Genomic DNA, 15,314 nt, shown 5'->3' with positions numbered 1-15,314 from the left:
AAAAAGACCGGTCCACGCTCCAAATAAATAAATATTGAATTAAGAAATAAATACAAATAACTAATATATATTTTTTCAAAAACATAAAGAACGGTAACAACTGTTTTTTAGATCATTTCTATGTTACCCATCTTGAAATAGGGTTAACCTGCAATTCTAAGTAGATATATGTACTATCGGACTTGAAGAGTAAATGTTTATTGCTTATTAAGATTTAAATTATGAGGCTGGAGCAATGGCTCAGTGGTTAAGACCATAGGTACTCTTCCAGAGGACCCAGGTTCAATACCGAGCACCTACATGGAAGCTCCCAACTGTTTGTGACTTGAGTTCCAGGGGACTCAGTATCTTCTTCTGAACTCCAGGTACCAGGCTTATAGGCAGGCAAAACATATAAGATAATAATATAAATAATTCTTAAGATAAATCTTAATAAAAAACCTAAATGAAAGTAAGACACTGTTTGAAGAAAATATTAAGGTAATATGTTAGGATGTTGTTTGGTCTGTTACAATTGTAAGCTTGCATTATTGTTCTGAAAGTTTCCAACCATATGCTGTTCAGCGTAGCACTTCATTCTGCAACTAGAATTTTTATTTTTTGTAAAATGAGGATAGGACAAAAAATGAGAAAGCATATTTATTTTTAATGTATTTAATGTATAATTCTTATATCGTAGCTTTATGTCATTTTTTTAATGACATGGGCTCAGGAAGACTGATTTATAAAGGGATATTACAAAGATATATAGTAACAGGTATCTTAGAGCTATTCTTCTGTCTGTCGATTTGACTATTTCATAGAGATTCTTACTCGTATAGAACTTATTAAAATAGCCGTGCAAACAGCTGACTAAAATGAAGTTGATTCTATTTATGAGTCATTTCCAGTACAATAAGTAGAAAAATCTTTAATTTTGTGTGTGTGTGTGTGTGTGTGTGTGTACCATGATAAGTATGCATGTAGGTTAGATAGAGGACAGCAGGTTTCTCTTCCTTCCTGTGGATTTTAGGGCCCAGCCTCCACCCAGTTTTGGCAGCATTGCCTTTACCCATGGGGTTTTAAATGGTGCTAAGCCAATGCGTGTTCTTGCTCCTGGTTTATATAAAAATTCACTACTTATGGGTTGTTTCTTTTCTGTGTACATTTTAAGCCTTGAGAAAAGTACTTTAAGTTTTGGGAAAATGGTTCAGTGGTTAAACAGTGATACTGATCTTGCAGAGACCTTGAGTTCACCATCACAGTGGACAGCTCACAACTGCCTGTAACTCCACCCCAGGTGATCTAATGCCCTCTTCTGGCTTCCATGGGCACTGTACTCGATGTGCAAGTTCCTATATGTATTCAGATAATCAAAAATAAAATGTAATCTTTTTTTTTTAATTTTAGAGAGTAAGACAGGGTTTGGTGGTTCACATTTTTCATTCTAGCACTTGGCAGGCAGAGGCCGGTGGAGTTCTGTGAATTTGGTTAGCCTGGTCTGAGTAGTGAGCTCCAGGCAGTTACATGGTAAGATCCTGTTTGAGATAAAGAGTGATTATGAATTAGATCACTAATGGACAAAGCCCAGGGTTAATCCTCAATATGGTGGTGATGGGAGAGTGTCTAATCATACAGCATATTAACACACACTGTAAATTTGGCAGTGCTGGCATCAAACTCTGTTAGTTTACCATTACTCCCAAGGTATTTTGTGTATCTATACCTTTAAAAACCTCTATTATTAAACACTTAGCGTTTCACACATTTATCATTTGTGTGTGTGTGTGTGCATGTGTGTGTGCAGTTGTGAGCATGCCCTCATGAGCTTGTGGAGGTCAGAATTACTTTGTAGTATTGGTTCTCCCCATTCAATCCTACTTTTATGTAGGTTTCAGGAATTGAACTCAGGTATCTCAGGTATCAGGCATGCACAGCAAGTGCTATTACCCACTGAGCCTTTTCTCCAGGCTCCGTAAAACACATTGTGTGTTTTAACAGTCTGCTTTGAAAAGCTGCTGTGTAAGTTAATGCACTGCTAGTTTAAACATGTCTCCCATTGACTTTTATTTCCTTACAGGGCTTGGGAGAGATACCTCTAGACACGCCGTCAGCAAAAGGAAGGCGTTCTCACACTGGCAGTGTTGGACACACGAGATCATCATCTGTTTCTCGAGATGCTTTCAGTTCGGGTGAAAGGTAATGTAATCAGAAGTCCACACAATTTGAGAAATGATCTCAACTTCATGTTCTCATGACCTAGTTCAGTAGTATTCGTCAAACTTAATGAGTCTTAAATGTTTAGTAAGAACCTAGAAAATCTGAGCTAACTAACCTTAATTGGGAAGTTATATATACCTGGAAACTTTACATGCACCTTAGGTAAATTGTAGTGTTACTGAACTTACCGGTATTAGCCTAGAGGATCAGAAGATGGGATTTTCACCTGTTGGCCATTGACTGCTGGGTATTTTAAGCCTCCATGGTGCTATGAAAGAAAGGGCTTCGTACCAGTGATTAGTCGTCTGTGTGTCTGTCTCTGTGTATGTTTGCTCAACCTCCAGCCTCTTGCCCAAAGCTTGCGAACTGTATTGTAGGGCATAGAGCACAGACGGGGGCACAGTGCGGTTCAGTTGGAGGTCCCACCAAGATATTGGGAACTAGGGAACACTGAGAGGTCGCCCTCGGAAGGTGAGGGTGGATTTTGGTATGTGTTAATCCTGACGTCCTTCGCTAGGTTCCAGGCCGTGCAGGCAAGGCAATTGGAGGCCCCGCTGAGATAGAGAGGTAAGCGGACAGGGTCGTTCCAGCCAACGGGGATGTATTGAGGAATTAAGATGGGAATTGTTGGCAGTATCTTCTCTGCCTTGTTCAGAAAACAGTCAGTCGCTAGAGAGGAGTTTGATGAGTTAGAGTTTGTAGAGGATAATAGTGAGGAATCATCAGAAGATGAGGATGAGGAGGAAATATACGTAGGGAAATAAGAAATCTCCGTAGAAAACTGAGAAATGTAAAGTAAAATAAGATTCACACCCAACTCCCTCGGCCCCACTGGTGGTCGCAGTTAAGTAGGGGCTCTAACATTGAACAAAACAAAGGAGTTTGCTTCCATCCTACACACATGGTTGCACCAGTAATGGAGGTGCCAGACACCAACAACCCAGGGCAAATAATTCACCAACATTTTGCAATACAATTTAAAGAAATGAAGCAATTCAAGGAAGCTGTTGCTGCATAGGGGGCTCAAGCACCCTTCACGTTGGCCATGGTAGAGTCTTTCTCCACTCTGAATTTAACACCAAGTGATTGGCAGCAATTACGTTGTGCTGTCTTATCTGGGGGAGATTATCTCCTATGGCAAGGGGAATATCAGGAAAATTGAATGCAAATGGCCCAATCAAATGCTCTAGCAGGTCAAGCTCAACGTAATCTAGATATGTTAACTGGGGCTGGGGCTGGGGCTGGGGCTTATGCTGATTTGCAGCAACAAATTCTGTATGATCCAGGAGTATTTGCCCAAATAGCTGCAGCTGCCACTAAAGCTTGGCAGGCCCCTCAGCTCTCAAATGCAAAGTACCTGCAGTCTCTTGTAAAACTGTTGAGCCAGTGACCACACTCGGAAAAGGTGAAGCAGCAAGTCAGCCCTTGGGATATTTGTGTCCTAAGTTGATTTCTCTTGGGGCAACTGACAAAACCACTGGGACTCACGCTTGCCCCACTCTCTCAAAGGTCATCGAACTTTATCCGAAGAATCAGAAGACCTTAGCAGGAAAGAGCAGCTGAAGGCCCAACAGTGTTGGATTCTATCAATCACTAGTTAAGAAAATGCCCTACAGGCTTGCCTAGAGGCTAATCTTATGGATACTCTTTTACAGTGACTCTAGCTTGCATCAAGTTGACATAAAACCAGCCAGAAAAAATTTATATTTTTTATATACATATACCTTGAAAATTGTCTATGTATTTCAGTATAAATTTAATAACAAATTTAAGTCTGGAGTTGGCAAGTGCTCAGGCCTGGACCTGGGGGTGTCATCGGTAGGGTGTAGCGTGCATGAAACCCGGGTCTGATGCCCAGCATCTCATAAACTGACAGTCCTAACACATGTCTATCTCCCAACACTTAGGAGACTGACTCTATAGCAAATTCCGAGGTCAGCCTGGGCTCATTCATTTAATATGCTTTTTAAAATTTTTGCTGGGTATGTTGACTCACACCTGTAATACAGCTCTTGGGAGATGAGGCACAAGGGTTTCTATGAGACCAACTTGGACTGCATACCAAATTCCAAGCCAGAATGAACTACAGAATGAGATTCTTTCTCAAAAAAAAAAACAAAATAACAACAAAATGCTCTTGATTTCCAGCCGTCACCTGCTCTTAGGGCTTCCCAACACTGGCATGCCGCATCATTTCTGAAATTTAAAAACTGAATTTATGTAAGAATTTGTAATTTTAGATTTTGTAGGGAAGTAAAAATGAAATCTGTCTTCCATTTTAGGGAAGTAACTGAAGTTCGAGAAGCCCCCAGAAAACCAGCTCCTCGAAATTCCTTAGAAAGTTCTGAGTACATTAAAGTCATAACAGGTTTATTGAATGCAAAAGACTTTCGTGATCGTATTAATGGGATTAAACAACTTTTATCAGATACTGAAAACAACCAAGAACTTGTTGTTGGCAACATTGTGAAGGTAAGAAAGTTAATTTTGTTAAGCATTGTGTGTGTGTGAGCGTGTGCGTGTGTGTGTGTGTGCAGGTGTGTGTGTGTGTGTGTGTGCAGGTGTGTGTGGGTGTGTGTGCATGTGCGTGTGTAGAATTCAGAAGACAGATTTAGGGAAGTAGTTTACTCCTTTCACACATGGAACCAAAGGATCAAATTCAGGTCCTTGCTCTCAAGATTTTCATTTGTAATCTAAATGGAAAAAGCATTAATGTAGCAAATTACTCAAAACCATGGAACTTTATTTATGTTATTTGAAAGTATTAAAAATAAGTTTAATAACAGGAATGGATTACATAGAATTTGCTATGTTAAAAACATGGTGGGCAGTTAAAATGCAATAGGAAAAAAATAAGACATTGGTCATGTAGGGGCTGGAGAGACAGCTCTGAAGTTGAGAGTACTTGTTCTTCCAAACGACCTGAGCTGGGTTTCCAGCACCCACTCTGACAACTCCTAGCTGCCTGTAATTCTGCCGCCTCTGGCTTTGAGGAAATCTGTACTAAGTGCCCATTCCACAAGTGCACACATACACACAGTTAAAAATAAACATATTAGAAAGAAAAAAAGACAGTCAGTAGAAACTTCCTATACATTGGTAAGCTTGGTATTCTGAGAGTTCTCAGCCTGGCTTCAGTAAATATATATTGAAAGAGTCAATACATACTCTTAACAAATAAAAATTTAAGAGACCTAGTATTTGCTTTATTACAGATGTTAAAACTTTTTATGTGTTTTAGAAATCAGTAAATAAAAATAGGATATATACTTATTTATATATTTATATAATTTTAATGGATCTTTAAACAATTACTAGAATTTAGTTCAGTTAATTCTATTAGTAATATATTAAATTCCATTTAAAGTTGGCATAACGACATTAAACTTGACAAGCACACCATAATTACTTCTTAATTCCAGTGAGTCATTTTCTAGTATCTGTTAAATAAAAGCAAATCTCTTGCTTAAATTTTTTTTAACAAGAAAAATTAAAATAAGTATAAAGAATGATTAGTTAATGGCCTTAGCTTCACAGAGTAATTCCTTGATTGCCTGACCCGACAAAACGCTTATTTAACATCCATTGTATTATGTGGTGAGATTTATGAAAGTTAAGGAATCTGAAGAAGCAGTAATAATAAAGTATCATATTAAAAAATAATAAAACTTGACTCTGAGGAGGCTGGGGAGGTAACTTTTTTATAGAGTGCTTGTCTAGCACACAAACATGTTAGGTCCCCAGCACCTCATAAGCTAGAGTGTGGTGCATGTGCATAGTTCCAGGTCATCCTCAGCTACACGGTAAGTTCAAAGGCCAGCCTCTGTCGTGTGTGTATGGGGGCGGTGCGGGGGGGCCTGAAAAGCTTAGAGATACAGCTTGATGGTAGAGCACTTATCTAGCATGGAAGCATGAGACCTTGGCTTTGATTCTTACTGTAGTTTAAGGAAGGGAGTTGATATTACATTTAATTGTCCTACCAAAATCATGTCAAATATCTGCGGTAAAATTTCCTTGTCTTCTGTTCTGCATAAAGAGATTATAGGAACTTTCCCTAAGTTCTTAGCATCAAATGAGGCTGGCCTGCATCTTAACTAACAGCACATTGATTATGTTTGCAGTCAGCCTCCTATCAAGCCACATTTGTAGCCTTCGTTTATTAAACATCTTTGGGATGATTTTTACTACCTGTAAACATTTAAATTTGACATATCATAAAGTTTCTATTATCTGAGTTAAATTTAAATAGGGTATGTGTGTGATAGCCAGGTGTGGTGGTGGAGACCCTTAATCCCAGCACTCAGAAGGCAGGCTCACACAGAACTTGTAAATTTGAGGCCAGCCTGATCTACAAAGCAAGTTCCAGGCTAGCCAGGACTGTTACCTAGAGAAACCCTGTCTTGAAAAGCAAACAAACCAATAGGGTGTGTGTGTGTGTGTGTAAAGAGTAAAGTAGGAGAAATAAGAAGTGGCAAACAAGGATAATGTAAGAGGTATAAACATTGTTTTACTTTAATTTACCAATTTATTTTCAGATCTTTGATGCTTTTAAGTCTCGACTTCATGATTCCAATAGCAAAGTGAATCTGGTGGCTCTAGAAACGATGCATAAAATGATTCCTTTACTTGGAGACAACTTGTCTCCTATAATCAACATGCTGATTCCCGCTGTTGTGGATAACAATCTGAATTCCAAGAACCCGGGCATCTATGCTGCTGCCACAAATGTCGTTCATGCACTGAGTCAGCATGTAGGTAAGGAATCTCAATTGGTATTCAAATGATTTTGATTTTATTCCTTTGCTTTCTTAGTCTGTGTGTTTTTTATATGTTGAAATAAATAATATTTGTACCTTACTAGTGTATCCTAAACATTTTTCTTAAATTATTTTCATGATACAGTATTTAAATTGACTGTGTTTTTCACTGAGTTCTAAATTTTTTTGCCTCATATTCATGAAATTAAATGGATTATAGATTTAAATGTAAATATAGCATTAGCTATATTTTAGGACATTACATGGTAACATCTTCAGGACATCACATAAACCTTTAGGAATCATTCTAAAAGCATGATCCATGCATGTCAATAAACTGGACTAAGAGGGTGGAAAGATTGTAAGAGTCAGAGGACCAGGATATCTGCTATAAAATAGTGTCTTCTATATATGTCAGGGAGTTGCATCAATTTAATACTAACAATATGGATATGTAAGGAAAACTGGAGCAATGTTGTTACCAGTTGACATGCCAACATAGATAGGGGAAATCTCACAGGACCTCACTGTTAAATGAAGAGCCACAGGAATTATTGGCTGCTGTGAGAGGGAGACTCCATGTTCTCCAAGTATAAGTCCGTGATAGGCCCAAAACACATATGCATATGTGTAGGACATCATGGACTCAGCTGATTGTGTGTATGTATGTGTGTGTATATATATACATATATATGTATAATTACATATGTAACAGTAATGAAGAGGTTATGAAGTTGAGAGGGAGTGGAAGGGGTATAAGGAGTTGAAGTGGGTACAGTGTTTGTGATGGCAATGTTGTAAATATTCATACATGAAATCCTCAAAAAAAATAGTGTCAAAAAAATCTTCAATTGTGGTGATGAGATGTCTCAGTAAGTAAGGGTGTTTTTACCAGGTCTGACTATGTGAGTTCTATCCCGGGACCCACATGATGGAAGGAAAGACCCCTTACAGAAGCCCCTGGCTTGCCTGGAACTCTCCCTGTAGACCAGGCTGACCTCAGGCTCACAGAGATCCACCTGCCTGTGCCTCCTGAGTGCTGAGATTAAAGGCGTGCACCACCACTGCCTGGCAAATGCACACTTTTAAGGGACCGTTCCCAGTAGCACTGAACAGAACACATCCAATGTGAGATGTTATCTAACAAGGAAGCTTATTAAAGACAAAGACTCTTCCCTGGATTCTCATTGTGTCTGCCTAGGATGTGACAAAATTCCAGACTCCCTGAAGGAAAGCAGTCTTCTATGTAAGTCATTTTATATGTTTAGACAATATTGTTATGACTGGGATTGAATACAAAGACAGATACCAGACAAAATCTTCAGGATGCAAGGTCCAAGTGTGAAGAAATCAGATGCAAGCAAAACAAAACTTTTTTTTAGATATCTCATGTAATGTGCACACACAAAATTAATTTTTTAATTTACAGAAGATTATATTAAGCAGCTAAAGAGAAAAGATGTATCCTGAAACAGAAACCTTAGCATAGTAGACAGTGCACATATCTAGAATATATAAATAACTCTCAAAACTCACTCAACCTTGAACAAAACAGATCCAAGTAGAAAACAAGAAAAAGACATGAAGAAGAAGCTTTTGTCTGAGGAGGACATACACATGAAAAATGTGCCCACAAAAGATATTCAGTATGACTTTGTCTTAGTGAAAAGACACTAATCACTATATGAGTGTAGTAGGAGGCTGTTTGTTCATTTCCTGGCCTCCCTGACTCCCAGAATAAATCACTACATTAACTACAGAAACTACATTAATTACAACACTGCTTGGCCTATTCTTTCTGACTCCGCCTCCTTTCTCCCAGCATTCAGTTTACTTTTCCCTGCCTACCTCTGTTCTGCCCTGATATAGGCTCAAAACTGTTTCTTTATTCATCAACCAATAAAAGCAACACATATACAGAAGGACTTCCCATACCATGTGAGTATTAGAACAGCTCATTTTTTTCTTTTTAAGTGTGGCCGAGGCTAGAAAGATGGCTTACTAGGTAAGAGAGCTTGTTGCTAAGTCTTATTCCCAGGATCCATGGGGTGGAAGAAGAAAGCTGACTCTCCCTGACCCCATACTTTATCTGTTGCACACGTGTATCCAAACACTTATATGTCCAGAAAGGAAGGAAGCAGGAAGAACCAAATGCTTGTGGGGTCCAGAGGTAATGGACCTTGAGTGAGTGAGTGTGTGTGTGTGTACATACATATATTTTTTCTTTTTTCCTTGTTTGTTTTTTTGTTTCTTGAGACAGTGTTTCTGTGTGTATCTCTAACTGTCCTGGAACTTGTTTTGTAGACCAGGCTGACCTCAAATTCACAGAGATCTGCCTGCCTCTGCCTCCCTAGTGCTTGGAATAAAGGAGAGGACTGCCTGCCTGGCTCTTGAGTACATTTCTAATGAGAGTATAAATAGTAGAGCCAGTCTAGAAAGAATTTCAAGTTTCTTTAAAAACTGTTGGGCCTCATGAGGCCCAGTATAGCTTCCTGAGCCTAACTTGAGTTGGTGTGAGGCCTAGTGTAATTTCCTGAGCCTAACTGACCTGTCTCTGGCTATAACTTCCACACCGCCAGTGACTCAGCACAACCCGACCTAGGCCTACCTCTGCCCGGTCACTGCTAACATAGCAGAATATTATTGGCCCTTGTTCCTTCTTCCACCTCGGCCCATTCTAGGTTTCCCACTCCTCTATCTCAGCCTATATAAGCTTCTTCCTAATACAGTCAAACAAGATCCTGCTTTGACAGACTCCCAACTCAGTGTGTGTGTTTCTCTCTGGTGGCCAAAGGGGAGGTCTGAGTCGTCCACCAACCCGCTCAGCCCCAGGGAAAGTCCTGCAGGTCTGGCTCTGCCCCTTCCCTTTCTGCCAGAGAACCCAGAAAAAAAAAAAAAAAAAAAAAAAAAAAAAAATAGATATATATATATATATATATATATATACACACACATAGTGTAAGACATCATTTAGACTATATACAACTCATGGAATATCCATGGAACACTATTAAGCAATAGAAAAGAGCAGACTTGATACTTGTATGATTCACAGAGGCATAATGCTACTTTTTATCCTACTGCACGAACTGGCTTTGTGGGAGCCTAGGCAGTTTGGATGCTCACCTTACTAGACCTGGATGGAGGTGGGTGGTCCTTGGACTTCCCACAGGGCAGGGAAACTTGATTGCTCTTTGGGCTGACGAGGGAGGGGGACTTGATTGGGGGAGGGGGAGGGAAATGGGAGGCGGTGGCGTGGAAGAGTCAGAAATCTTTAATAAATAAAATTAAAAAAAAATAAAAAAAGCTAAATTGAAGTCATATTCTCTTTTGTTTGATTTACTCATATTTTCAAAAGGACAAAATCACTTAGGTGATGAACATTCTAGTTGTTCCCTGCATTGATGGGTAATAGGGAGGCAAGTATTGATATTTTTATATTTTACATCTTAAGTGTTCTGCAGTGGCCCCCTTTTTTGAAGGCAATTCCACTCCACGGCACTGATTAGAGATTTTAGAAACTTCTGAAGGCAGAACCCATTTTAAAACAAATGGTTGGATCTTTGGAGACACACCCTTGAAGGGAATGTTAGGACCCTAGCCTCTCCTCTCTTTTTCCTTCCTGGATTCCATGAGGTGAGCTGTTTATACTACTGTAAGCCTCCATGATGTCCTGTGCTACCATAGGCCCAAAGTAAGGGCGAAGTGAGCATGGACTCAACTGAAAACATGAGCCCAATGCGACCTTTTCTCCACTTAAGCTGATTCTCTTGTGTTTTATCACTAGAGAAGGGGAGTCATTAGCACAGTGTTTATGGTGAAGAAGACCTTCTGTATCATATTTGCTGTATAAATCATATTATATGTAAAGAAATAGAACAGGTTGAGCAGTGATGGCACACACCTTTAATACTAGTACTTGGGAGGCAGAGGCAGGCGATCTCTGAGTTCAAGGCCAGCCTGGTCTACAAGAGCTAGTTCCAGGACGGGTTCTAAAGCTACAGAGAAACCCTGTTTTGAAAAACCAAGGGGGGGGGGACAAAATGAAAAAAAGAAATGGATGGAATGTAACTTTGTACATTCATGCCTTATTTTGATTTGTTTGTTTGTTTGTTTTTCGAGACAGCATTTCTCTGTAGCTGTATTGGAACTTACTCTGTAGACCATGCTGGTCTCAAACTCAGGAATTTGCCTGCCTCTGCCTCCTGAGTGCTGGTACTGAATGTGTGCACCACCACCACCTGGCTTGATTTTTTCCTATAATTATGTAAGATATAGCCTTTCGATATAAAAGGCTTGTCTGTACTATCTTTACCACTTCCTGTGAATCTTTTGAATTCTGGAGAAGGGAAAAATTATGTAATTATAAAAAATTCTAAAAAAAAACATTAAATGTAAAAACATTCTCCTTAAAAAACATTGTTTGCTGGTATTGTTTTATAATAAAGCCACCAGCATTTGAAAGTAAGATGCCCAGGAGGTTGACAGCACTTTCCCTTCTATGCCCGGTGATCGTTTCTTTAATGCTTGATGGGTACTTTTATTTCATCCTTGCCACAAAAATATTGCTCTCTTAGAAAACTATGAGTAGGGATTAAGTCTGCAGACTTCTTAAGTTGGTATATTTACATTGTAGAAATTGTTGCTTTTTCCTGTTCATGATGTTTATTCAAAGTTATTGAGTGCTCTTTCTTAGAAATGTCTCTTTTTCTATTTCAGATAATTACTTACTTCTACAACCATTTTGCACAAAAGCTCAGTTTCTAAATGGAAAAGCAAAACAAGATATGACAGAAAAACTTGCTGGTACATAATTTTAAGTAATCAGTTTTAAAGTAATATGAATTTTATTATGAATTTTATAGGGATATATTCATTGTACTTAACTTAAGAGTTTATGGACAAACATCTTCATGCAAGTATGTTATATACATTGGCCATATGTCACTTCCCACTGTCTCCCCTGGCACCTTCCCATTATTGCTGTTCAGTCTTTCACGTCCTATATGCATAAGGAATTTGGGTTATGTACATGAAATTTATGACCCATAAATAAGGGAAAACCTGCAATATTTGGCTTTCTGAGTCTGACTTATTTTGCTTAAGATGATTATCACCAGTTGTGTCCCTTTTCCTGCAAATGATATTATGGATAAGCTGATGGGTATTTCCATTTAATTCGCCATAGCTGCCAATTTAGTATCATTGCTATACGGACTAGAAATAAGAACCTTTTAAGACATGTACTTACTCCAAAATATTCTTTTAAATAACTCCAAGACTGAAGGTGTAGTTCTATAATTGATTGCTTGCTTAGCACTCTGAAACAGCCTGTGTGATGCCCACCCAGCATTTGTACTCTTTAAAAGAGGGGAGATGAAGATAAAGAATCTGCCCTTTGTTAGATGGGGCATCTCCGTCAATGTGATGCTCATGGAGGACCAGTTGGGTGATTTCACGATGAAAGCTCCACGGATTGAGCTCTATAAATTGTGTTTAACTGCATTTGGAAAACATTGACATTTACTATAGGTTTGATGTTTCTTTCTCTTTAGCATTTTATTTTCCTGAACGGGTTGTCACATATGGCCCTCTGACACCTGAAGATCCCTGTCTTTACAAGTTTTGCCTAGTTTTGTTTGTTTTTAAGGCCTAATCATTCGGGACAAATAGCCTAGGGCAGAAGCCCATATTTGAGATATTTTTTATTTACTAGACCTTGAACTTATTTCAGGGAAGCTCTGACTATTGCCAATGTTTTGTGTTTCAGATATTGTCACAGACCTTTATCAAAGGAAGCCTCACGCCACGGAACAGAAAGTGCTGGTGGTCTTATGGCACCTCTTAGGGAATATGACACACAGTGGCTCCCTACCTGGAGCTGGCGGAAATATACGAACAGCCACAGCTAAATTGTCAAAAGCACTTTTTGCACAGATGGGTCAGAACTTATTAAACCAGGCTGCATCTCAACCACCGCATATCAAAAAAAGTTTAGAGGAATTGCTCGATATGACAGTTTTAAGTGAATTATGAGTTTTTAAATAGTTATGATGAACAGACAATTTACATGATGACAAATGAAATTTTTAAGCTGTATTTTGCATTTTGAGTGCCTGCATTTCATGTTACATTAATTAATGTAAATTAAGTCATTGGTTATGTTTATTTGCAGCCTATCTGTGAGTACAGATCTGACCTTCTAGCCATCACATGAAAACCTAAAATAATTAATATAAACTAGTAGTCATGAAATCAATCCATGGCACCTGGAATGAACTAAATTTTCAATGTTTTTGAGACAAATCCTGCTCATTTGCACTATTCTATAGAAACTGCAATTTGTTGCCCCATTTGTACAATTAGATTTGTAATTAAAAATATACTTTTTATTATGTAATCATGTTCTGCTATGTCTCATTACTCTGCCTTGTTTTATGAAATGGAAGAAAAGTCATTTATGTTATCACAAAAGAAGTTTTGTGTGCTGTTTGTGGATAACATGTTTCTGAATCAGTCTGCTAATATGATTATGCAGTATTAGCTTGCTATTGCTGCTGTGTTATTATGGCATATTTGCTAAATTTTTGGGTTTAATCATCTGCACAATTGTGAAATTAACAAGTTATAATAAAGCATGATGACCAAAGCTTAGAAAACATTAACCATTTGAATGCACGTTTAAGAAACGTGTTGAATGTAACTTTATTTTTGTGTGCAAACACTAAGTTTTTAATTTCTGTATGTCTGTCCATTTATAAAGGTGTTATTTTGCTGCCCAGTTGTGTAATTCTCAAAAATAGTGCCAGGTCTTCTATAGTTTTTCTCAGAATTCTTGGGCTTACACGTACTGTATGCATCCTAAAGGAGAAAAGGAATGTTATAAAATAAAAGGATTTATTTCTGTAGATGTGTGGCAGGTGTCCTGTTTTTCTAACTCTCATATATGTTAAACTGAAACCAATGCTTTTGTACTGACCTGTTCTTCAGTTCATCTGCCCTGTCAGTGGTAACCCAAGAGTAGACCCAAGTTAGCATTCCCAAATTATAGGAAATTAGCTGTGTGGCACCGAGTCTCGGCTCCTCTCCTGGCTTCTAAGAGCTAGACTAGATGCATCCTAAGGCCGTATCTTGTTCTAAAAGTCCGATTCTATGGTTGTCCTTTTTTCCTTTGTGTGTCAGTGAGTTTCCCATCTATTTGGCTGCTCTGGGGAGGGGTTTGCTCTGAGAGGAAGCCAGGTTCTTGCAGATGTAAATACGTACTCGCCAGCCCTCTACTATTCCAGCTGCTGTTTCCAGCTTATGAAGTGGTGCTGTATGTATATAACTTTTGAGCAAACAAACAGAAGGATGATTGAATGTTGAAACTATTTGAAGGTCAGCGAAAGGACAGTGAAGACTTAAATTACTTTATAATTCCATAGACTGTATAATTTCTTTTAGGTAAACTATAGGCCTGTAGTTTAGGTTTATAAATTACAGACTTTTCTGAGTAGGGTCTGAAAGTAATTTTTTTTTTACTTTATATTTTAGTGCAGCACAATGGTCTATATTCTGTCAATTGTTTTAAATAAACGCTGATTGGCCAGTAGCCAGGCAGTAAGTATAGGTAGAACAACCAGACAGGAAGTAGAGGCCGGTCAATTAGAACAGGAGAATTCCTCCCCAGTCCTGTCCCAACCACAAAAGAAGGAAGATGTGATTGTCCTACTGAAAAGGGTACCAAGCCATGTGGCTAACATAGATAAGAATAATGGGCTAATATGAGTTCTAAGAGTTAATAAGAAGCCTGAGCTAATGGGCCAATCAGTTTATCATTAATATAGACCTCTGTGTGATTTCTTTGGGGCTAAATGGCTATGGGAGCTGGTGGGAGGACAGAAACCAGGCAGGACAGAAACCCCAACAATATTTTTATTTAATTTTTTTTTCATTTTACATACCAAGCCCAGTTCCCCTTCCTTCCCCTTTATTTGCTTCCCACCTTGTCACATCCCACCACCATCCTCTTCAGAAGGAGTAAAGTCTTCTTGGGGAATCAACAAACTCTAGATACCAAGTTGAGACAGGACCAAGTCCCTCCCCCTGTATCAAGGCTGAGCAAGCTATCCCACCATAGGGAATGGGCTCCAAAAAGCCAGTTAATACACCCAGGATAAGTCCTGGTTCCACTACCAGGATCCAACCACACAAACAGATAAAGCCACATAACTGTCCCTCACATTCAGAGCGCCTAGTTCAGTCCCATGCAGGTTCTCCAGCTGTCATTCCTGAATCCCGAGCTGTCACTAGCTCGGGTCAGGGGTCTCTCATTTTCACCATCATGATCTTGACACTTGCCTTGCTTATAGAACCCCT

The 15,314-nt window shown here is 38.9% G+C and overlaps 1 protein-coding gene across 3 annotated transcripts in view; it reads left to right on the top strand.

Annotated features, from left to right (window-relative positions):
* Togaram1 (TOG array regulator of axonemal microtubules 1) overlaps positions 1-13,864 on the top strand; it is a 61,092-nt gene extending 47,228 nt beyond the window's left edge. For all 3 annotated transcript variants that reach the window (XM_050138810.1, XM_050138809.1, XM_050138807.1), the window contains 5 exons: positions 2,060-2,178; positions 4,482-4,671; positions 6,735-6,954; positions 11,676-11,762; positions 12,727-13,864. In XM_050138810.1, the coding sequence (XP_049994767.1) occupies positions 2,060-2,178; positions 4,482-4,671; positions 6,735-6,954; positions 11,676-11,762; positions 12,727-12,992 (882 nt within the window). In that variant the 3' untranslated portion in view covers positions 12,993-13,864. The remainder of the gene's footprint in view (positions 1-2,059; positions 2,179-4,481; positions 4,672-6,734; positions 6,955-11,675; positions 11,763-12,726) is intronic.
* The last annotated feature ends 1,450 nt before the right edge of the window (positions 13,865-15,314 follow it).

This window comes from Alexandromys fortis, unplaced genomic scaffold (assembly GCF_014885135.2).
Source record: "Alexandromys fortis isolate MF-2015 unplaced genomic scaffold, M_Fortis_MF-2015_v1.1 scaffold_35, whole genome shotgun sequence".
Taxonomy (NCBI): Eukaryota; Metazoa; Chordata; class Mammalia; order Rodentia; family Cricetidae; genus Alexandromys; species Alexandromys fortis.
Note: the sequence above shows the minus strand (reverse complement) of the source record. Positions and strands in the feature narration are given on the sequence as shown.